Source organism: Betta splendens, chromosome 16, assembly GCF_900634795.4.
Source record: "Betta splendens chromosome 16, fBetSpl5.4, whole genome shotgun sequence".
NCBI classification, from domain to species: domain Eukaryota; kingdom Metazoa; phylum Chordata; class Actinopteri; order Anabantiformes; family Osphronemidae; genus Betta; species Betta splendens.
In genome coordinates, this window is record NC_040896.2 from 15001538 (window position 1) to 15025034 (window position 23497).

The 23497-nt window shown below is 48.6% G+C and overlaps 1 protein-coding gene and 1 long non-coding RNA gene across 2 annotated transcripts; one reads left to right on the forward strand and one right to left on the reverse strand.

Moving 5' to 3' along the window:
* The first annotated feature begins 434 nt into the window (after positions 1–434).
* Positions 435–22773, forward strand: aplp1 (amyloid beta (A4) precursor-like protein 1). Its single transcript, XM_029129867.3, has 17 exons — positions 435–711; positions 13492–13671; positions 14515–14644; positions 15140–15252; positions 15555–15748; positions 15835–16142; positions 16637–16764; positions 17726–17800; positions 17882–18040; positions 18131–18259; positions 18484–18583; positions 18671–18838; positions 18935–18955; positions 19043–19089; positions 19166–19234; positions 19363–19506; positions 19895–22773. The coding sequence occupies exons 1-17, from the start codon at positions 646–648 to the stop codon at positions 19991–19993; spliced, it is 2130 nt and encodes a 709-aa protein (XP_028985700.1). The 5' UTR covers positions 435–645; the 3' UTR covers positions 19994–22773.
* LOC121201748 (uncharacterized) lies at positions 11345–13593 on the reverse strand. Its single transcript, XR_005896849.2, has 2 exons — positions 13466–13593; positions 11345–13374 (listed from the first exon to the last, which is right to left on the reverse strand). It is a non-coding gene; the product is annotated as an uncharacterized LOC121201748 (long non-coding RNA).
* Positions 22774–23497: the final 724 nt, after the last annotated feature.

The window sequence follows — 23497 nt, forward strand, 5'->3', positions numbered from 1 at the left end:
TGGGCTGAAATCAAATTAAACCAGTTTCTGCCTTGAATTTTTCCTTTAATGTTTTTGTATTTCTTTGGAATTTGTTTTAAGATGCTTTATTATTTAACATGGAACGTCCAGGATAAAGCCAAGATAAATATGAGTTTAAAAAAGTACCTGGAGGATATTGTTGCGTCATATAATTTTATATATCACACAATGCAACATTATAAATGTAGATGAGGCTGTTATTAAATGTAAACGTCCTATTTGATATAAGGTGTACACTGTATTTAAGACTAATTCTACATGTATACAGTAGTGACGCAGGAGCTCAGAGGGCGAATCTGGTCTGCGGCCACAATTTCAACCGATCACCACAAGATGTCGCCCTTCGCTAAGCCACAGTGACGCTGTCACGCGAAGGCGCCGTGATAAATACCCGCAGAAATAGGGCTTGGTTCTGTCAGACTTCATCCACATAAAAGCTCCGGCTGCCATTGGAGAAGCCGCTGGCAAGAGCGAACAGGACGCAGACGCAGGAGATATCGCAGGAAGGCGCCGACCAACGCAGTGTCCATCACTTCAGCTGATGTAACCAGACAGCTTATGCTGGAGTCAGTCAGTTTTATTGGAGCAACTTCGTCATAAATATAGGCAGAAGAAGGCGAGAAAATGGGACATACCGCAGTAACTATGCTGATGGCTGTATTGTCCTACTGCGTGAGGGGAAACGTCGAGGTAAGATCCAGTCGGCCTGATTCTTTTGTAACGATGGCGCATGGCATTTTTTTGGTTTGCTCAATATCTGCGATTTTGGGTGTTTTTGTTCATGTCGACGTTGTTCCCATCTCTATATTGCTGACACGCATCCGTATCTAGGGCAGGTTTAATTAGTAAATGCATCCTTGAGCACCGGCCATCCCGACTAATGGCACACGACATCCGCTAAGGCGCAGTGATCGAGGAGGCTTTGAAAGCGACCCATGAATGTAACACACTTCATAAATGTGTGGTGTACAGTATATGTGAGCGGCTGCGTCAAGCCTGGGCCTGCGTCTCACACGAGGAATGTTACGGGCCCTTGGCTCTGGGCAAGGATGGGAATCCAATCGCAGCCTTTTGCATCCGTCCAAGGAGCAAATCAGCTCCGATGCGACCTTTAGGAGTCCCGCATCTCCGGAGCCGCATGGAGTCACGCGTATTCACCTGCTGCTGTGTGTTGTAATGTGCAAAAAAGACGGAATCGGTAATCTGACTCCGTTTAATAGCAGAGAGAATCAGAACTCAGTGTGGCGCATGGATGGTGGGTTTATTTAGCAGGGTTTTCAGAGTGCATGTAAACAAAGAGTGCTTGACTAATGAGTATTTGTAGTCCAACATATGAGAACCTGTTCTAAGACATGGAAGATAGTGAAAGCCTCTGCTCCAGATCAGCTGCCCAGCTTCCTCCTCCTCCCCCATCACGACCCACAGGCCCACAGTTCGATACACTCTGCTGTTCTTCCTCAATAAGTCTACGTATCAAACCTGAGGTCTTAAATCAGGTCGGGACGTGAGCGTTTGGCTTCGAGTGGCGTTTGATCTGTGAGAGAATCCACGGCGGCGGTGGGGGAGGTGGGAGGGAGAGGGGGGTGGGATGAGTCATGATGTCCCAGTTGGAACGGCGGCTCGGGTCAAACGCGTTTTTCCACCTGGAAATGAAGAGCAAACGAGCCCGAGGTCCAACGTGGAGGACTGCGAGTCGGCGTCTGCCCGTGCTTCTAAGAGGATTGGGGAGATGTTTATTTATTAGCCATCTTCCACAGTGGGCCCGTGCGTTCATAAAGCCTCTTTTCTTATTCTGAAATAATTTCACTTTTCTAAGAGCCTTAGTGGGATTTAATGCTGTGCCGAGGAGCAGGCTTTAGCTGCGTACAAGGGGACCTGCCCATGAAGGTTTTGACTGAAGATTACAGTGTGAGAGGGTTGGCTGGCTGGATTACACAGGCGCATTAGTGCTAATAAACGTGTCTAACGCAGCTCTCCTTTAAGTCATTCAACGTTCATCTGGCTGAGATGTGAAGTAGGCAACGTTTGTGATTATGTCCTATAACAGATCCTCATATGTTGGACTATATAGTGTGTTGACATATTAAAAAAGCATAATTGTACGTGAATGTATCACAATAATGGCTCCACAGGTCGCTCAGCTCTGACGACTCTCACCTGTTCAGTCCAATTATTGGAAAATAGTTTGGGAACTGTTTATGGAAATCCAGGAAATTCAACAATTCCTGATCCTTCATTGAATCAATGCTTTGCAATGATTATGTGTTCTTGCATTAGCCTGTAAATTATGGTCACGTGCAAAGTTAAACTGACGTTGTGAGTCTTTATGAACCAACCTCAAAGCCACACAGTTTGTGCGGGCTCACGTTTGATTAAAACAATCCAGAAATACAGCCACCCAGACGTTGTTGAGTGTATCTAGGGACTAAAGCACGTCTGAGCTCATCAGGTTAAATGACTGCAGTGTGAAGCAGTGGCCGCAGCAGAACAATGGTGGCAGAGCCAGGAACTGACCTGCTGGAGGTGGAAGGAGGGAGAGCACAGGGAGGGAAACTACAGAACAGGAAGCACGTCGCCGAGGATGACATAAAAATAATGAGTCACTTAGTTGCTGCGTCTACAGCGCACGCTCCAACCCCCCCACCCCCCGCCCCCCCCGTGGCCCTGCCAATAGCGACTGCAGGCATTGTGCTGGAATACAGCCACGCAGACTGATGCACCTCCCACCTCCATCTGCTTTTCAATGCAGTAACACGAGAGGATTTGTTTAGAAAAAAGCTGAAGGAAAAAAGATAAGGACAACCAGATCTCTCTCTCTCTCACACGCACACACACACACACACGCACGCACACACACACGCACACACATTTTGCCCTACACTTAATTAATTTCAGAGCCAAGAGATAATCGGGTTCCACTAATGGATTCCCGGGTGCTTGCTATTAACTACAATATCTATGTGCTAGAGGGCATAAAACGCACATTGTTCCACCTCTTCTCTCTGTCAGGCTTCCCTTCTCGGCTTTGCAACGTGCAGCACGCAGACAGGACCTGGATTAAATCCTGCACAGTCACTGCAAAACGAAAGCCAGGCTGTACCAGAGAAAATGAGCTCTGCAAATGTGTCCAAGCAATTTAGCCGTTAGCAGAAATGACAGGCCATTGAGCGACATTACCGTACTCTCTGGGCCATTCGTGTACAGTGTGTAGTGTTATCAGACGGGGGGGGGGGGGGGGGGGGGGGGTCCATTGTGGCTGCTCGTTGAGGAAGGAGCCTGGGCTGGAAATGAAGGAGGGAACCAGCTTTCCTGCAGGAAATAAATTGATAATAATTGCATATTTGCACAGTATTCTCCTGATAGGTTCAGGGAAAGTCTGCCAAATCCTGCTCAGAATAATTCAATTTTGTCTGAAATAGTTCAAATGATGGCTCTCAGTTGGAGCGAGTCGCTGCCAGTTCAGAATCTAATAATGTTTGTAAATCCCTGTAGCCTGATGTAACGCACTCGATGAGTTAATTTCTGTAGCTCTCCACTTCCTAGATTACATGTGTGCACATGTCCAGTGTGACCTAGAGGGACGAGCCCGACGCGGTTCCGCTCGTTTGGCTTCTCCGCAGAGTCCCGGCCGGCAGATTTTACAGGAGCCCCGCGTGACCGCTACAATAAGCCTGGAACGGGCTGGAGTTCTGCGGAACAGTTTACTGCCGGGCCGGGAGCGGGATGTTTCGTCCCGCTGCACCCAGTGGGCGGGTCCGGGGGAGCCCCCCTCAAAAACATCTGCACTGTGTTGATAACACTTGTCCTCAATGTTCGGAATGGAAAGAGACAGCGCAGTGGAAGAGATTGAGAGAGAGGGAGAGAGAGAGAGAGAGAGAGAGAGGGGGAGAGGGAGAGAGAGAGAGAGAGGGAGAGAGAGAGGGACTGCCCCGGCACAGCAGCGGATGATTTGAAGAACATCGAGCGTGAGGGTGAAGGAAGAGTGTTATTGATGTAGAGCATGTAGAACGTTATGTGGGTTGCAGGGTGGAGTGCATGCTAATGGAGGAGCCCTGCCCTGCCGCTACTTAGCCGGGAAGGCAGAGAGATCCATCTCTGTCGTGCATGTGTATTCACAGGTGGCCTTGAAATGAGAGGAGGGCAGGACCGAGGCACCAAAAGCCCCCCGGCCGGCGAGCACCGGGTTGTGTGAAGGCAAATCTAATTTCCTTAACGGCTCTGGCTGCCGGGTTGGAGCGAGCGCGGGGTTGTCGGGTCCACCGAGAGCGTTCGGGCCAGTTTTAATATTCTGCGGCGGAACATTGGAGGCCGTTACGGGGGAAGACGGACCTTTGATCGGGTTGTTTTGGTGCCGACACGAAGCTCGCAGCTCCGCCGGAGGAACAACGAGCTCGTTTCTCAGGCGCGAATCCAAATCCATCAAAACTGAAGCGGCGGCGTGTAAAAGTAGACATCACTCAGACGCGCACGGCTGGATCGCGCGCACGCGCGCGCAGATCACTGTACACGCTCACTGGCACCGCTCTCTGAAGACGCTGCAGAGGCGGCGTCAATAATTGAAAGCCATGTGGAGGTCTGGACCCGCAGCCTCTCACGGCTCCAGCGTCAGGCCTCCGTCTTCATGCTACCTGCTCTTTATTCCCCACCCGCCTCGTTCTGCACAGCACATAAAGCAGTAACCCCCCCCCACCCCCATCTCTGCCTCCTCCAGCCTCCCCCCTCCTCCCCCGCCACCTCCCAAAGGCCCTGCTCACCCCTCCTCTACCCAGACACTTCTCCTCCGTCTGCCTCAGCAGTTCTCCATGGCCAGTGACATCTTTCTTCTTTTCGTGTGTATTTTAGTTGCTCTTTAATAATTTATGTTTCAAACTCACCCTTGGTTTTATTATTTATTCTGCTTGTGCTGTCTTTTTTCTTCATCTTGAAGGATTTCAGAATATCTTGCTTGTCTTTCTTTGCTGGTTCGTTGTTCTCAATGCATCTCACTGAAGCATTGTTGGTAATTATATAATATAAAGACGGACTCTGCCGCTACAGTATATAAACAAATGATATGAAGAACTGGTTATCTGGTTCTGACAGATATGAATAATAAAGTGACTCAGGTGTTAATCATCAGTGAGATTGGACCTGTGATGGAGATAAACACAAAGTACCTTCTTCTTCACTTCTGGGTCAGCGTCCTCCTCAAGGCTAAACTCAGTGCATTAACCATCAGTACTTATTCTAGCAAAACAGACAAATTGTTCACTTTGGGTCTCAATGTGTCCTATAAAAAAATAATGTAGCAAAAGTAATAAGCCCAAATGGCATTTCCAGGAGCCAGCACGGGGTCTTTTCTTACAGATTGTCTCGGTGATTAAAGCATTTCCCTTCATTTGGACAGTCTGTGGAGACTTTATGGCCTGAGGAAATGAGATAACACTAATATTTAATCTGCTGAGTGATTCTGCAGCACAGACTGGCAGACTGCTCAGTCCGGTCGTGTCAGGTCGTGTCAACCTGACGTGATCTCACATGTCAATATGTTTGTCAGTAGAGTAGTTTCTATAAATGTAAACTTGCTGCATAGGTTAATTTCAGGTTGAAGTGTGAAGGATGGACAGTTGGCGAAGAAGGATGGAAATCCAATCATTTGTGTGGTAACATCCAAGCTGTGCCCTGGAAGCAAAGGAATCAGAGATGTGACAAATCGTGAGGTCAGCTCGTGATTCGCCGAGCTGAAAGACGTGCAGCCAGAGAGTGGGATTACCTCTATTTATGTAGTCGTACCATGTTGTCTCTGGATCATTATCATTCATGTACTATTTTCATGACAGGGCCTGTTGAAATTTGTTTACAGTGTGAAAAGAGACACATGAAAGTTTTAATTGTAACTCTCAGACAAGTTTTTAGCTCTTCATCTTCATCTACCTGTAGGAGGTAGTTAATCTTAAGACGTGTTTAAACAACCAACAAGCAGTGATGAGAGAAGCAAACCAACCACTGAGCCGCCAGCAACCTGCAGCGGATACAAAGCCCAAGCAAACATATGGGGACGCTTTCATGTGAGCGCGGAGGAGAGCGAGACACACTGATAACAAGCAGGAATGCGACTGAGTGACATGTTTGAAATTCTGTAGGGAGACAGTTGCTACGGTAACAGGGAAGGTAGCCGGCTCCTGTGGGCGGTGTTACCATGACAACCACCCTCCGTGGCCAAGTGATGCTGATAGGAAGAACGTAGAGGAGAGGGCTAAAAAAAAATGTGTGTTTACCGGCTTGATGGGAGCGAGCGAGGCAGACGAGGAGAACGGCGAGCGAGCGGAAGCCGAGGGGTGCGTTACGCTACGATACGCGCCTCTCCATCACCTTTGTCCAGAGCAGACCCCTGGGTCGCTTTGCTGCGTGCGAGTGGCAAGCTGGTCCCACTGGACCCAGCCTTAGCTGTTTATCCCGCCGTTCATTAACAGAGCACCTCATTATCATAAACAGCGGGCCAGATATTCCAGCAGGGCGACGCGCGGCCTGAGAGGAGCAAGGTTGTCCTATCAGCGTGGCTCTGCAGTCAGATGGGGCCGTGCTGCGCTCGTTTATCACCCACGGTCTGTTCTCTGACCTCTCCCTGGGATTTAAAGAGCAGTTTGTTGCCACTGTGGTGACGCCACAAGCATATTGTGAAACTTACTCACACGTTTAATGGAAATACTGCATGTGGTGTAGAGCTGGAGTCACTAATAAACACACACACCACCATCCTCCTCTGAGCTTCACACAATATATATGTTACATTTCCATAACATGCATCTGCCAGACAGGCTCCCAGGGGAGCTGACACAGTGTGGTGTATGTGCATAAATAAGAGGCTGAAGGAAATGATGGGGAATTCTTAATCTGTATTCTCTTTCCTCACCGCCTCATCCTTCACTTCTTCATCCGATGCTAAACGTCTCCACTTGTTTCTTGGCTACGCTGCTTTACCGTACGTGTACAATTAGTTGGGACAACATCGATTCATCTGTGTTTCCAGTGGTTTGCTTATCTTCGAGGTGCCGTCAAGAAAACTCTGGAAGCGTCATATTCCTTCATGTGCCTGCACACATGAACAGCCACCGTATGTGAAATACGACAAAGTGACAGGAAAAGCAGAAGCAGAAATGAGGGCAGAGATGACATGCAGATCCAGAGGGGAATACCCAGGAAGAAAGGCTTCAGCGCACGGCGGGCAACAAAGGCCCAGAGCGTGAGATAAGGAGGAAATGCGAAGCATCAGATCTTATTGATGCTGCTGATACTTCTGTGAGAGACTTGGAAGTAGTCGTTTCTTAACAGATTAGTTATTATGTTGTTTAACCTAAACTTGAACTCATTTAGGTTTGGAGAGTCGCTTAATCTACTTAAACACACTCAAGGGTATTTTGCAGTTGCTTTAAGTCCTTTTTCCACTGCACAAATTTGCCCAGAGCCTGTCTGAAGTCTAAGCTGAAGCTATTATCTGTAGATAGTTTCCATTTACTGGGCAGTGTCTGGGGACGACGTTCATACCTGTTATTTAATTTAACCTGCTGAATTCAAGCTTCAGTGTTTAATGCAATTTAGCTGTGACAATGCACAACAAGCAGCTGGAAATAGAAACGTGAACCTGGGAGTCCAAGATGTGACTCAGACCTTTTGAATGCGCCTACCGTATAAATTCCAATTTGATGAGCTTGTTTGCATTGTGTCAATCTCAATCTGTCTGCACGAAATCCCTGGCAATTGTGTTGACGTTGGGGTGTTTTAGATGGACCTGCAGTGCCCAAATCTCCGCTAAGCTGTTGATTCCTTCAATCCCCTGAGGTAGCTCTTCAGCCTGGAATCACATCTGCAGGCTCACCGCGTTTGGCATTAACGCGTTGGCATCCCCGCGTTGTGTTGCTTAACTGTGAAGGAGGTTCAGCAGTGTTATGCAACAGCGGCGATTCATCAACAATGCTAACAGAAGATGAAATCATCAGGCCGACCTTGTGAAGAAGCTGAATCCCGCAGGCATTCTGGGTTTTTTTGTCTGAACTTATGAGACATTATTAGGAAGTCTGTTTCCTACGTGTTTGCTGGAGGTGGTGGCATTGAGAGGATGCCAATAATGACCAGCTATGGCTTCGCCTCGTTGTGCGCGGCGTCATTATGATGCGTGACTCAGACGAAGCATTTGTTGAAATGTAGGTGGAACAGAGAGGCGGGCGTGCGTAGACGCTCGGCCTACTCAGCGCCGCACAAGTATCACAATCACTTGTCACGTTCCCAATATTGCTCAATACCACTTTTTCACAGAGCTGGGAACAGCAGCCTGAAATCTTATATCTGTGGGAGTTTCCTGTGTAGTGCTACTGATTGTACCGGAGAGTTTTGCAATTATTTTCCATGGACACTGCTAAAGGGCAGAGTGATGAAATAAAGGGTTGTGGGAAATGCAGCTTCAACAGCGATGCAGTTAATCAGGAAAAATGACTATTCCTGAAGGGAGCTCCTCCCTGAGTCCCACGCTGCTAATAGTTCAGGGGAATTTGTTCCTTTTTTAAGGTCATGGGATTCCAGGATGAGACGGTGACCTTTACAGCTGAGGGAAGCCAGTCATCGTCTCCTCCTGCAGCAGAGCGCTGGTTGGAAGTGTAGGAGAACATGCAGAGTGGGACTGCACCTCCGATGCTGTACCAGCAGTCATGACACGGCTGGCACCACGAGCCTCCAGGACCCACGAAGCCTCTTGCGGCGCTGCCATCTGACGTGTCCTCTATTTTAAGCTATACTTGAAATTAAATCAAATATTTGGAGCTGCGTTTGGCTGCTGCTGGAGACCCTGATGAACCCTGGTGATTATAGGGCCATCTGCTCCCAGTGTGCCCAGCTGGAGCCTGGGCCGCTGTAATCTGGACTGATGAAGGCTGACTTAGAGGGAGACTGTGGCGCGTGTACGTTTCTGTTGTAATGACGGGCTGTGATGAATTTCAATGGACTGTGAAATAACCGGTGAGCAGCTTTACAGTGATGCTGTATGCGGTTTACAGCGGGAAGGTAGAGTGGATGAAACAGTGGAATAATTTATACTCTGGCCATCACTCTCCTCTGAGAAGAAAATGAATGGCTTCAATTAGCCATTAGTCAGATGTATAATAAGGAGTATTAGTGTGCACAGCTAACCTGCTTTATCGTCCTTTGTCCCCTCTGTGCGATGAGAGTCTGGCAGGCTAATGTTGCCGCTGTCTAATAACTACATGCCACACCAGGAAGAAGGCTGATGGAGCCTATGAATAATTGAGCAACAGGATTACAATGATGAATGCTCCCAAATCTATCTGGCCATTTAGCACCGGGCATTGTGTGAACGAACCAGAATGGGGAGGCTAGGGTGGATGAAGCTCGGGCTGGAGGGGAAGAAAGGGGGGGCGGGGCTGCGAGGGAGGGGCCGGCGAGAGCAGGAAGACACCCACTATTCAGCCATCTGGGCTGCAGCGGAGCACAAAGACCTGCTGTAGACGCGCCGCATCCACCAGCCTCCACCTGAATAAATGCGCCGTGACCTCCTGTGTTACATTAACGAGGAGTTTATCACTTTAGCTCAACGGACGTCCATTTAATAACAATAACACCAGGAGCTAATGTGAGTTATAAAGAAAAATGATGTGTGGTCAAGATGCATGTACATGCACAAAAACAAAGGCAGCACAGATTTACACTGTGGAACAGGGAAGGGCAAAGCATGATGAGTCTGACTTGTGCACAAGCAAATCAGAGGCCCCGTATGACAGACTCCACTGCTACTTGGAGCCGCCGTGCTGCGCAGTCTGCCAGCAACTTGTAAAGCGCCACAAATGATGGGTGGGTTCCTCCCACCGGCTTTCTGCGCTTTCGCCTGGCTGCCGGGGCCAAGAGATTGCATCATTACACAGGATGAAGTCATCCTGCAACACAAGGGTGGAACAGGTGCTGAAAATTTAATTAGAACAGGGCGGAACATGCTGGAGGAGCATGTAAATGTTCCACCCTGGCCCAACTCAGCCCCGGCTGCCAAAACGACTCATATTTTTAAGATAAGATGAGGGCGCCAGAGATGGAGATCCACTGTAACTCGGCAGCATTATTTCCCAGAGTAGAGGGATATCTGTGAAAATATAATTAACTGTTATTATGTCAGCACGAGCTGCTCCACGTCGTGTGCTCCAGTACACAGCGTGTGCCTCTTTCTCCGTGAGATGATGCCAGTTCCTTCTGATTCCTACTGTGGAGGCCGCAAACTTAACAGCAACACGGAGGAAAAAGAAAAACGAATATCAAGGGAGCTCACAGAGGCAGAACCCGGCGAAAAGGCAGAAAGTCAATGGATGTGTCCGGGCTTATATCACCGGCTCGTTATTAATGATGCAGCGCTCTCCGCAGCAGGGCGCTGTCAGGCTTCTGGGCCGTCTGCTGCTTCGGCTTCATCAGCACTAGCGTGATATGTGGGGCCCGGGATGGCTGAACCACCAGCCTCGCCGGCCCCTGAGCCCCGCACCGCCGCCATGTTGGCACGCTCCACGGCAGCGCGGTGCCGCGTTTTCCTCACGCAGCCACGTGCACATCCTCAGCCGTTTACTGGAGAAGAAGCATCATTATCGCGTGTTAGTGCGACGCCAACTGGATCAGTGCGCCTCACTTCCTAATGGAGACTGGGCGGGGTTCTCGCAGAGAAACGGCCATGAACGCACCACGACGTTCTTAGCAGTACGGTTACATTAAAATGGAAATTGCATAAAGCACAAAGACACTGAGCATCTTTGATTGCGTGCTCGCCAGCCCCAAAGGGAAGTGCAGCTGTGATTTGTAAGTATAAAACGTGGACAAAACAGCTTAATCAAGGCACAAAAATGTGATTCATTCAGTGTAGCACAGGCTATTTTTAGCAGTGAATGAAAGTCTAATCCTTCATAACAGATGACTATTGTCTCCGTCTGTTTAATCTGTATTAGTGAATACAGCTCTTCTAAGGACTAAAGCAGGGTGAGGAGAGAAGGTCTCACGCTCAGAACATTTGTGAATATTATATGAATAATTGAAACACTGAAAACATGTTTTCTTCTTGTGTCTGCAGCCATGTTTGATGCTGTGTGCTTGGTGTGGAGAGCGGCATATCAGCATAGCATGCAACTCTCTCTGTTTGAAACATGAGTCCATGAACTTCATGTGATCATGTTCGAAAATGAAAGGCTTCTTGGCTCTCGGGCCATTCATTAATGCTGAATAAAACCTCTAAGGGTGGAATAAATAAATAATGCAATATAAGCGATATTTGATTCATTCACAGATTCAGGTATCATCAGATGTCTCATCTTGTTTCCCACAATCTTTATTATTCTATGAGCTACAATTTACACAATGAAAACAAGCTCAACAAAGAAATGCAGAATAGTCAAGTACAACAAATTTCACTGGTCATGAATAGGCGTCTGCGTGGCATCAGCTGTCTGTGGAAAAGACCTGCTCATAGTCCACACAGAGACAAGAACTAGCTGGAGTTTCTCTGCTGCCGCCGAGCAACAGACCAACATAATGCGCATCTTAAAACAATATTTCTTCCTAGAGGTTATCACAGGAGGGAGATCTAATCAGGGGTCCGATCAGGCGCGTCTGCGGGCTTGACAGGCTGGAGGTCAGGGCCCGGAGCTCATGATGGACTGTTATTGATTGGGGGGGAACGCGGCGATACAGTTGCAGTCGCTCAGCATTGATTTTCTGCAAGAGCAGTAGTGGAGAGCGGGCACAATGCGAGCGCCGGGGCAGGGGGAGCTGCCAGGTTATCTTCTCAAATATCCGGAAGTTGTTTTTCTGTTCAGATTTTTTTTCGTTGTAGCACTGACCTTCCCTGGGTCACACAGATATGTCTGGTTAGACACCAGCGAAGCACACACACCGGGCATTTCAGCAGATTCAGCAGTGTTTGTTATCCCAGAGCACACTCCTCAAGGATTCAATTCAGTACCGTCAATAGCCAACACGCTGGCAAAGCTAGAAATGAAAAACGTTACACTATAAACAGTTCCCCGAAGGTGAAGCCTGTTGTTCATTTGCTATAACTAGTGAGTAATGGTTAACCTGCACAGACTTGAAGCGGAGGTGTCGCACTGGAGGTGACGACGAGAACGAAACACTTGAAAACGTTTCGCAATCAGAGACAGACATTTAACATTCAAGTGCGGCGGGTGGATGTGCTCCGTGAGCATCTGCTAAGCGAACAGATGAAAAGAGGCCTGTGGATTTATGAAAAATGCATCGATAGATCTAAAAACGTCCCGCGTGCTTCAGGACAGGGTCACAGTAATGAAAAACAGGCCAGTGATTTGTAAGAATACTGCTAAGACACGCCGAAACTCCAACCTCCATTAGTTCAATTATGATGCAGAAACTGCTGAGGGCCTTTATATTTATTGTGCATTTATATATTTATTTCCTTCCGCGTGAATGTTAATTAGGACTTCAAACGCTCGCGCTCCCGTCGGCCGAAGCAGGGCTTCCCTTTGATCAGGCGTCACTCTCCCGTACTTTCTTCTCCTCCGTCTCTTCCCTTCGGCCAACTTCCTTCTAATTGGCTCGGCGTCGCCCGCGTTGTCTGTCACCAGCGGGTCCATCTGTCCGTCTGTCGGCGCACATCAAACGACGGCGGCTCTACGGCGGCTCCAGAGCGAGGCGTGTCTCTTCCACCGCTACGCGCTCCTGACTGTGAATGTTCTGCTGGATCTGTGATGACTCAGACCTCTGCTGTTTTTTTCCTCTTTGACTTGTGCACGTTCTCACGATTGGCGAGAGCGAACTCCTTGTCTTGTGTTGCCGGCCGCCCCGCTGTGCTCTTTCGCTCTGTCTCCGCGTTAATGTAGTGAAGCGGCCGATCGGTCAATGAGCTTGTATTAACACCTGACTCCCGGCCCCGGATGCTGTTTGTTCCTGTGCGTGGCATCCCCTGGGCCCTCCCCCAGGCAGAGGCAGCGCACCCCGTGATCAATAATAGGATGAAGGGAGGGGAGGGGGGAGGGAGGGAGAGAGGGAGCAGTCTTTTAAATACTGTAGAAAAACACCATCCTCTTCATCTTTTCGTCATGAGTGTAAATAAACAGGCCGAGCACAGGCCACTGGTTGATAAGTCGGCCTTTTAATTGGCGCTGCTCCTCACTTACTGTTGGTTCTGCTCAACAGGAAGTCCTCTCCTGACTTTTAGTTTTGCCGATAGCCTCTCGTATCTCGCCGTGTGCACTCAGCCCTCTTGTGCATTAGCTTCCCCCTCCCTCGTCCACCGTCTCGCTTCTCAGTTTCGATTTTTCGCTTACTCTCCATCGCGCCGTCCCGGGTAACACTTTTGGTCTGATGCTGGATAGTGTGGGATAGAGTGCATTTAGGATCTGTGGTCTGCCCGGCTTCAAACGCAAAATGGGCCGTCAGTGCGTTTGCATCGACTCACCGTCTCCTCTTCCCTCTGCCCTCCAGGCTCTGGCCATGGCCGAGGTGAACGGGCCGAGCCCCCAGGTGGCGGAGCCGCAGATCGCCATGTTCTGTGGCCGTCAGCTCCTACACATGAACGTACAGACGGGCCAGTGGGAGCCGGACCCTCAGGGCCGCACAGGCTGCTTCAAAGAGCCCGGTGAAATCCTGTCCTACTGTCAAGAGGTACGGTTCTGAAGCCGCCAGCGGAAACCACACAGGCGTTAATCAGCACCAGTCTGGATCAGTACCTCTGATAAAACCTAGCATGAAGTCAACAAGTTACTGTAGGAGATATTTACACACTTCTCTCCAATTTGGTTTTGTCTAACACCTCTCCTATCAACTCTATATATGTACATATATATAGTGAAGAGATGGTGCTCAGTTGGAATATTACTCATATTCATTTGAGCCACCATCCAAAATCCTCCTCTTGTTATATGATCCGTTTGATATAACATGTACTATGAGGTGCTCAGTGATACATCCACCCTCCACATGCTCCTCCTTCAGTAAAAAAAAAATGTGTTTGAAGTGCAAAAGTAAAGGAACCCAAGCGCCATCTGGAGGCCAGAGCAGGGATAGCTGCTGCATAGTCTGAAGGGACCATGACGCGAACCTGCTGCTGTGATGGCTTACACACAAAGACACGTTTTTAATTTTAGCATCCATTCAAACTCTGGGGCAGTTTCTTTTTATATTACACCTCTATGAGTTTTGCTTTTAAAATAATGGCCTTAAAATCAAATTTAAATTGAAAGTGTTCGAAAAACAGAAATGTTCATTGAAGTGAGGACTTTTGCAGCTGAATCGAAGTAGCCAGAGAACATGTTGCATGACTTTTCCCTTTTGGTCGCCCCCCCCCCCCCCCCCCCCCCACACACACATTTCATCCTAACCCTCCAAACCGAACCAATCCCACTGATTCCTCGCTATCCGCTGCTCCTCTTGTCTATAATCCCTCTGTTCTGTCCATCCATCTGTTCATGTGCGTCTGTCGTCTTCTGCACGACCCTCTGTGTCCAGATGTACCCAGCGCTTCCGATCTCTCACATAGAGGAGTCAGAGAGAACCGTCACCATCCCTGCCTGGTGTAGGAAAGGTTGGGGCCACTGCCAGACTCGCCCCCCCATAGTCCTGCCCTACCGCTGTCTGGGTAAGAGCAATGACAGGACACGAGAGCACAGAGGTAATATGTCAATAATAATGCTGTCGGACTGAAACAACTGGACTTTATCCAATAAAGGAAATAAAGTGCGCTCTCTACTATATATGTTTATAGCTGTCTAATTAAAATGAGTGAAACTGATTTAATTTTATTTTTGATTTTGAAATAGGGCCGAATTAGTGTTGAATCAGTCTCCTCATCTAAGCGCCTCAGAATATCCCTTATTAGAATTACTGGAGCACCAGCACTGACTTTGTAATAGCCTCTATTTGTGTGGATGTGCACTTTGATGCACACAAACAGAGGCCGAGCGGGTGAATGAATGAGTTAGAGTCCCACTTCCTGCTGAGGCTGTCTGTATCATGTCACTGCTGGGTTTTATGACATTCTGGTGTTTGAAAGCAGTACATCGCATTTGTCGCCCGGTCTCCCACCCTCCCCCCCCCCCCCCCCCCCCCCCCCCCCCGTGCCCTCCGTCTGCAGGGGGCGAGTACGTCAGCGAGGCCCTGCTGGTGCCCGACCGCTGCCGTTTCCTGCACAAGGAGCAGATGGACGACTGCCAGAGTCACGTCTACTGGCACAACATCGCCAAGGAGGTGAGAGCGCCGCGCTTCGAGCGAGGCGGCGCCGCATTGAGACAGCGGGCGTTCCATTTACACAGCGAACTTTCCGCTGCAGATTCAGAGCCTCTTGCAGTCGTGTGCACTGACAGTAATAACAGGCAGACGAGGCATTTCTGCGCCTGTTGTGGACGATGTCACACGTTGTCAGAACGCCTACCCGTTCCTTATAGAGCAGGAAAGGTGGCAGGAAACGCAGACTTCTGTTTAGTCATACGCACACCTTGGTGCTTTTGATCTAAAAATGTGAATTGAAAGCTGGATTCCCTGCGCGGCAGGCCTGCACTGCAGAGAGCCTGGAGCTGCACAGCTACGGCATGCTGCTGCCGTGCGGCGACCACTTCCGCGGGGTCGAGTACGTGTGCTGCCCGGGCCGAGGCAGCTCCAGCGGGAAAGAGGAGGCGGAGGAGAGAGACGCCCCCGCTGCCGCTCAGGCCTTCACATCCCAGACCGCTGGCAAGATGGCTTCCGTGTAAGACGTCCGCGGGAATTCTGGGTTGAGCGCTGAAAGATGGCAGAGCGATGACTCCCCCGTGTTTTTGTTTTCCTTCCTCCCAGAACCAGAGTGTCAGCTCCCACCCCAAGTCCCACCCCAGAGACCGACGCGGACGAGGCCGATATGGAGGAGGAGGACGACGAAGTGGTGGAGGAGGAGGAGGAGGAGGAGGAAGTGGACGAGGAAGAAGCGGACGAAGAAGAAGCGGACGAAGAGGAGGAGGAAGAGGCGACGGCCGCGAAGGATCCAGAGGAGTACGACTACCCCATCGACTCGGGGCCCTACCAGACGTCAGACTATCTGGACTCCTTCTACTATGAGAAAAGCCAGAAACCCACCACCTCAGCACCTCTAATGAAGGGAGACAGCTGTGAGTGTCTGCGTCGCTCCATCGTGCACTAATGTGACGCACACACGTCCACACAAAGTGTCTGTTCATGTGTTCATGATAGCCGGCTATTTATTATTTAGCTCATTCTCTTAACGTTAGCCTCCCCCTGTGTCCGTGTGTGTGTGTGTGTGTGTGTGTGTGTGTGTGTGTGTGTGTGTGTGTGTGTGTGTGTGTGTGTGTGTGTGTGTGTGTGTGTGTGTGTGTGTGTGTGTGTGTGTGTCACACCTCCACACCCACAGCAGGCGTGAGCAGGGTCTGAGCTAGTGTGAACAGTAAATGGAGCAGGTGACCACTGAACAAACGAGCTAAACCCCCTGTTCTGCTTTTGGTTTTGTCACGTACCACTTCGGTCAACAATTGTTTTATTTCCCACAAACGAAAATCTAAAAAGCCAATAAAACAAATTGCACCGTTCGTCCAGCTGTGGCTCCACAGGCCTTTTAGCTCACCGCTCTTCGTCTGTTTTCCCCCAGTGACGACACAGCGGCCGACAGACGGCGTCGACGTCTACTTCGAGAAGCCGGTGGACGACACCGAACACGCCAACTTCCTGCGCGCCAAAACTGACCTGGAGGAGCGTCGGATGAAGCGCATCAACGAGGTGACGACGCGCCCGGCGTTTGAGCACGCGGGTCCTGGGCCCATGAGTCTAAACTTATCGTTCCACCAGTTCTACATCAGAACCTGGCACATTTTAGAATAGTATCAACGTATTTGCTCCTTAACCAGCATGAGTCATCGATAAGGCACCAATGTGCTGTGCAGCGGCTGATTTGTCAGAATGCACATCTGACTGTGTTTGCATGAATGTGGGTGTGGTTGTACTGTCTATCTGCACCATCGCAAGACAGATAAGTGCACAACGTCAAGATTTTCTATTTGATTGGGTTTTGCCTGTGGTGTCGTGCACCACAAATGTGATGTTTTCACCACTGCCATGAGGACATGAGAGTTTCAACATTAAATGTACAAACGTACATCATGTTATGTGTTTAATGTTCCTTCATAATGAATATATATTGATTATTAATAGGACAACAACTAATCAGTCAGTGAGGGACTGATTACTGAGATTCCTCATTACAGCATTTTGTCATAGACTTCTTCCTGCAGACTTTTTGTGTTGATTGGTTGGTTTATCTTAGTGTGGAACAGGAAGAAGCAGCTCGCTCTGCTCTGCATCTATCATTTCTGTGGATTAAGCACACCAGAGTTAGCATTTGAAGCTGTGGCACGGTGTGATATTGATCTCCTTATCTGTGTCAGGAACCAAGTAAGAGCCAATAGCCTACTGTAGCTCTGAGGGGCAGGATGCGGTTCAAGGCACAGCTTAATATGAACCCAGGTTATTTACAGGCATAAACAGGTCAATGCGTGGATGGAGCGAGGTCAGGGGGCGAGTCTGGAGCGAGAGAGTCTGGTTATGAGTAGTGTCTGGTGGCTGCGGGTGTAGGCAACACATGGCAGCACGCACAGCTGTGTCAGACCTGCCGTCTGCTGTACAGTAGTGTAGGTGGGACACCTACAACCATAAGTGATTGCTGTGTCTTTCCACTCCTCAGATCATGAAGGAATGGGCCGAGGCAGACAACCAGTCTAAGAATCTGCCCAAGTCAGAGCGACAGGCTCTGAATGAGGTAAGCGGACGCTTCAGGTGCCGTTCTGACATAAGAGCCTGAATTTCCAGCCGCTGACTGGGGCGCTGTGTGGTCTGCCAGCACTTCCAGTCCGTGCTGCAGACGCTGGAGGAGCAGGTGGCCGGAGAGAGGCAGAGGCTGGTGGAGACGCATCTCGTCCGAGTGGAGGCCATTCTCAACAACAACCGGCGCCTGGCGCTGGAGAACTACCTGACCGCCATCCAGTCGGAGCCCCCGCATGTAAGTGGATGGAGAAGCGCGCGTGCAGTACATTGTCACACCCCGCCTGACTCGACCCCCCCCCCCCCCCCCCCCCCTTCTGTCCTCCAGCCGGACCGCGTGCTGCAGGCGCTGAAGCGCTACATGGCTGCGGAGCAGAAGGACCGGAGGCACACGCTCAGGCATTACCAGCACATCGTAGCCGTTGACCCCCAGAAGGCTGAGCAGATGAAGTTCCAGGTGCGTGTCAGAGTGTGTGAGGCGTTTGCTTCCCTCAGACACCTGTGCCGTGTTGGCGCAGCCTCGTTTCTGCTGAGCGTGCTACAACCACCCCCTGCTGTGTGCTGACGCGCCTCAGACACTGACGGTGGAGCAGTTATTCCTTTTTTTAACAGAAGGCTCAAAGCAGCCTCCTTTTCCCATGAGAACTTGGGCAGAATGAGTCTCTAATCCGTGTGCTGCAGGTCTACACTCACCTCCACGTGATCGAGGAGAGGATGAACCAGAGTCTCGCTCTGCTCTACAAGGATCCGATCTTGGCCGAGGAGCTGCACAGCGATATTCGTAAGCGGAGCTACGGTCGCACATCGTTCATCCAGATGTCGGCAGCGACTTCTTTGGGTAACTTTTTTTTTTTTTGGACACCTGTAGAGGAGCTGGTGAAGGCGGAGCGAGGAGACATCAGCGAGCTCATGACCACCTCTTTCTCCGAGACGCACACGACCGAGGAGCTCCTGCCGGCTGAGAGCGAGGAGGAGAAGGACGATGAGGAGGAGGAGGAGAGGGCCTTCCAGAACCGGCCCTACCCGCCCCGCATTGGTACCAACCACACGTTCATAATTCAGACTGCACCATCTGTAAAATGTTAAATTAGCCTTCGTTAGTAACAATGTCTCTTCCTCTTTGGCTCAAAAGAACCACAGCCCAATAAGAAAGGTAAGCTAATTTTCACTCTGATTGTATTTCACTCTTGAGAACAAGGCGTAGTTAATATATGAACCCGTTTATCGCCCACATCTGCAGATGATGGATATGATTATGCTACGTCTGAGAAAGGTCCAACCTATGAGGTGAGGTCATCACCATGCGTAGACGCACTATGTGTTATGAATCACGGTCTCTCACTCACCCTCGCTCTCCTCTCAGATCAACACCACCGTGGACCTCAAGCAGGTCGTCAACAAGCCTGTGTTTGAGATCCTGCGAGATGAACTGGTAGGAGCGAAGCGTCGGCGTCGTACAGTTCCGCCCCGCCGTGGTCCAGATGCGTCTCCGATCGCTCCGGGAAGCGCACATTAATTCAAAATTGCCAATTTTGCTCTTCTCGTCCTTATTCTCTGCAGCAACCCGACGCCTTGGAGACGTTCAACCGCGGCGCCATGGTGGGGCTGCTGGTCGTGGCCGTGGCGATCGCCATGGTGATGGTGATTAGCCTGCTGCTGGTGCGCAGGAAGCCCTACGGCACCATCAGCCACGGCATCGTGGAGGTACGACAGACAGACCTGTGCCTCCACACATTATTATAGCAAAACCTACAAAAAAATAAACTGTACACCTACTTTAGACTGAAGGAGACGTTCTGTAACCATAAGCAGCCAATTTATTTTACAGCATGGAAATGTGGCCCCGGAGGGATTCATGTAAGCTGTGCGACGTCACGCTAGCCACGTTTGCTCTTGGCCTTTAAAATGTCACTTCACAGTAACGACCTCGTGCTTGTGGACGAATGACTAACCCCTCAGGCTGTGAAAAAGCAGCTTATTTCGAACTGTGAAATATGGCAGCGCTCTCTTCTCCTCCATCATCCACTGCTCTTGTGTTTCTCACCGTGTGGCGATGCCGCAGTAACCCAAACCCCTGTGTGTGTCGCTGCAGGTCGACCCCATGCTGACACCAGAGGAACGGCAGCTCAACAAAATGCAAAACCACGGCTATGAAAACCCCACCTACAAATTCTTTGAACAGATGAACTGAGGCACCGGTGCTGCTCATACGTCCTGTCCGACCACTCGTTCTGTCCCCCCACTCCTCCCACAGTGGTCTCCCAGCTGCTCCTCCTCTGATGGATTCATGGTTATGTGAATGAATGTCCCGACCCCAGTGTAAATGACCGGCGACCCATCATCATTACCAGAATGTGAATAATGAGCTACGATACAAACTCGCGTCACCTGCTGTAATCTAATACTCCTGTGGGTTAGAGTCTGACGGTTGCTCCCTCCATTAGCGACGCCACAGCGTTTCGTGAAAACCTTCGCCTCACCCCAGTGGCATGACTTGACCTATTGCTCCTCTCTAGAAGCTGAAGGTCCAACGGTGCATAAGGCTTTATAGTATTTATTTTTCAGTAGTGTAAAGTAGCGTCTTTGTTCCAACAGTTCGGTATAATGTACCTGTGTAGATGAATGAGTGACAGCCTGACTCAATTAAAACCCACTCAGTGATAATTACTGAGCTAACTGTCAAACTACTGTTACCTCCACCGCCTGCTGTAACATTGGATGAGACGTGTGAGCATTAAGTGAGAATGTGGAGGCGTGAGGGTTAACTTGTATGCGAGGCATTGAGGCTTTCATTTTAAATGACTCCCGTAGACCACACTAGTCCATACAGAGCTGTGTGCTGGTGTCTGACCTTTGAACTAATATGATTTGGCAAATTATACCAAATATTCCATAGAGCTCATTTAGACAGAGAGTTGACTTTTCTTTTTGTAAGACTGTAAAACAGAATAGAAGTCAGAAGTCGGTTCTTTTAAAGGAAAGCATGACAACTCGGTGTATGATGCTGCTGTCTTTGTGTTGTTCCCGTCATTGCTTTTGAACAGTCTGAAATGTCACAGTTCAAAAAGGACACTGTAAATAACGTTGAGAAAAACATACGACTAGATGTAGACATTTCTATGATTAATTTTCATTGCTGTAATGGAATAATACATAAAAGAGAACATTGTGCTATACATGGCTGATTGAAAACGGACTGTTGTAAAAACCAGCACAAGACAACGACACAGTAACTTTCTGAATGTACTTAAGGTAGACGTTGAGGCTCCATCTTCTTTTCAGTAACGCATCGTTTCCCCAGTAGACCCTGATAGATAGGAGTAGTGGCGTTCAGCACATCCCACAGACAGGCTGCGTACACGATGCTAATCGTGTCACCTTCTGTAGCGGCCTGCAACTTTTCACATTCGGCAGGTGTGTGTGTGTGTGTGTGTGTGTGTGTGTGTGTGTGTGTGTGTGTGTGTGTGTGTGTGTGTGTGTGTTTGTGTGTGTGTGTGTGTGTGTGTGTGTGTGTGTGTGTGTGTGTGTGTGTGTGTGTGTGTGTGTGTGTGTGTGTGTGTGTGTGTGTGTGTGTGTGTGTGTGTGTTAGAACGGGCGAATTTAAGGCTTAGCCGAACAAACCTGCACCCAACACCAGAGTGTAAAGAGGCCACAGCTGTAGTGATGTGTAGTGTCAGTGTGTGTAGTAAGTCCTTAAACACACCCCACTCAGGCATGATAGTAGTAAAACTTACTGTATGTCTCTAAATCTCTGAATGTCTGAACAACACGAAGCGTAAGAATGCTCCGTTTAGGTTACTCTCTTCATAAACAGCTTTTCACCGAATGACTCATAAGTTTTCATATTTATGATCAACAGAGTATCTTGTAAAGGTAAGTGAACAGGGGTTGCCCCTGATTTGTGAATGGATTTTAAGTGCTTGGTGTGTCAGGTTGATTTCCTTTAGCCACTGAATTCAGTCAGACCATCCTGGTTTGCAAAGGTCACATCGTGGAATGTTTTATTCATGCATTCATTTGACTCTGTAGGAGAGTTGATCCACATCAAAGTCACTTTAAACTTACATTTATTTTGGTTTCTTTAAAAGTCACATTTGTCCATTCAGAGTACAATCATTTGCTTGTAACTTGTGTTTTTGTTTAATTCCCGGTCTCAGCATTAATCTTGTGTTCCTCTCGCGAGGCGGGTTGATTGCAGGTGGCGGTTGCATTCTGACAAGTGACGAGAAGGCAAAGAGCCCTTGTATAATTTGTACAGCTACGTTAGTGAATGATAATGTTGTATGTTCACAGTTTAAGTCAGTCGATCTTGTAATGATACTACTGAAACCATAGATGAGAATAAGCTTGCCTGTGTTTCCCAAACCACTGAAGGTTTCCTACCAGCATTTAGCAGACGTAGAATGGTGTATACCGTAGTTAACGCAAATCACATTTGTACGTACGTCCTCTGTCAGACTCTAGACTTCTTCGTTGGTCTGTCCCCTAACTTCCCAACAAAATATAAACAATGTTATGAGATTTTAATTGCTGCATTATTGCCTTTTACAATGCTGTGTTTTGGATGTAATTATTCTGTATTTTTTATTTATATGTAATAATTAGTTGGATCAAGGGTCATGCTTTTCACCTGTAATGTAATTTTAATAGCTTGTGTGAGAAAACCTTTAGACATGGAAAAACATAAAGAGACACATGGCTTGAATGATGAGCAGTGGCATTAAGCACAAGTCACAATTAGAGAATAAAGGTTAGACACTGGCTGTGTGACAGGTTCTAGGGCTGTTCTATCGCCGTTCAGCGAGCTGTTCTTCATTTTCATTTTGAACGAACCAAAGACCGGCTCCACAGGCGCAGACAGACATCCTGATTTGGCAAAATGTTCTCTGTTGTATCACTGTATTTGCAAGCAATCTGATAAATTAAACCTGGTCAAGCTAATTAATAGTGTAATAAAAATGAATGACCCATCATTGCCTCTTGCTTTTTAATTTTCTGGTTCCCACGCACACTCGTGCCTCTTTCACATGACTAGGAAACCTTATTCATTCAGTGGTGAGAACAAGCGGGAGTTCGAACAATGACCGTGATGTAACTTCAGCTTCGAGCCCTGTGGCATCAAAGCCACAGAGAAGTTGGGGGAAACCTTCTGACTTACGCACACTGGAAACTTGTTTTTCTTTGGAAAAAGAAACCTATGCAACGTTTGATACAGCTTGATTTTAATACAAACAGATTCCACTATTAATCATGGTTCTTTGTGTGCAAAAGTAGTGATTTAACAGCAGTATTAAAATCCTGCTCATTGTTGTAGCAAACACTGACGTAATACGATAGGTTTAATAGTAAAACTGTCTAAGATATCAATCTTACCAAGATGAAGATAAGCTTTTTTCTCAGTTCTCAGAAGGAAGTTTCAGTGAGTCCAGAGAGCCACATATTGTCTCTTCTCTGAAGACATATTTGCACTTCACTTCCTACATCAGGAAAGGTGCCATTGTGCAACAGCCTGAGCAAAAATGCACCATAGTAGGTTGAAAGGATACAGCTAATCTATTTAACAACCCCCAGACATACAGTGCTGCTAATTATGCATGATCATCTCTAACGCAACTCGAGAACTTTCCTTTGAAGCTTCTGTAGTGTGATGAGTAATGACATACTGTAACTGAGGTGCATGCGTTAATTTACTCTT

What these genes read in the sequence shown, in the direction of transcription:
- aplp1 (XM_029129867.3), top strand. Translation starts at nt 646, where the DNA reads ATGGGACATACCGCAGTAACTATGCTGATGGCTGTATTGTCCTACTGC. An exon ending in CCTGCCCTACCGCTGTCTGG is followed by an intron (nt 14,645 to 15,139) that starts GTAAGAGCAATG and finishes CTCCGTCTGCAG; the next exon opens with GGGGCGAGTACGTCAGCGAG. An exon ending in AGAAAGGTCCAACCTATGAG is followed by an intron (nt 19,090 to 19,165) that starts GTGAGGTCATCA and finishes CTCTCCTCTCAG; the next exon opens with ATCAACACCACCGTGGACCT.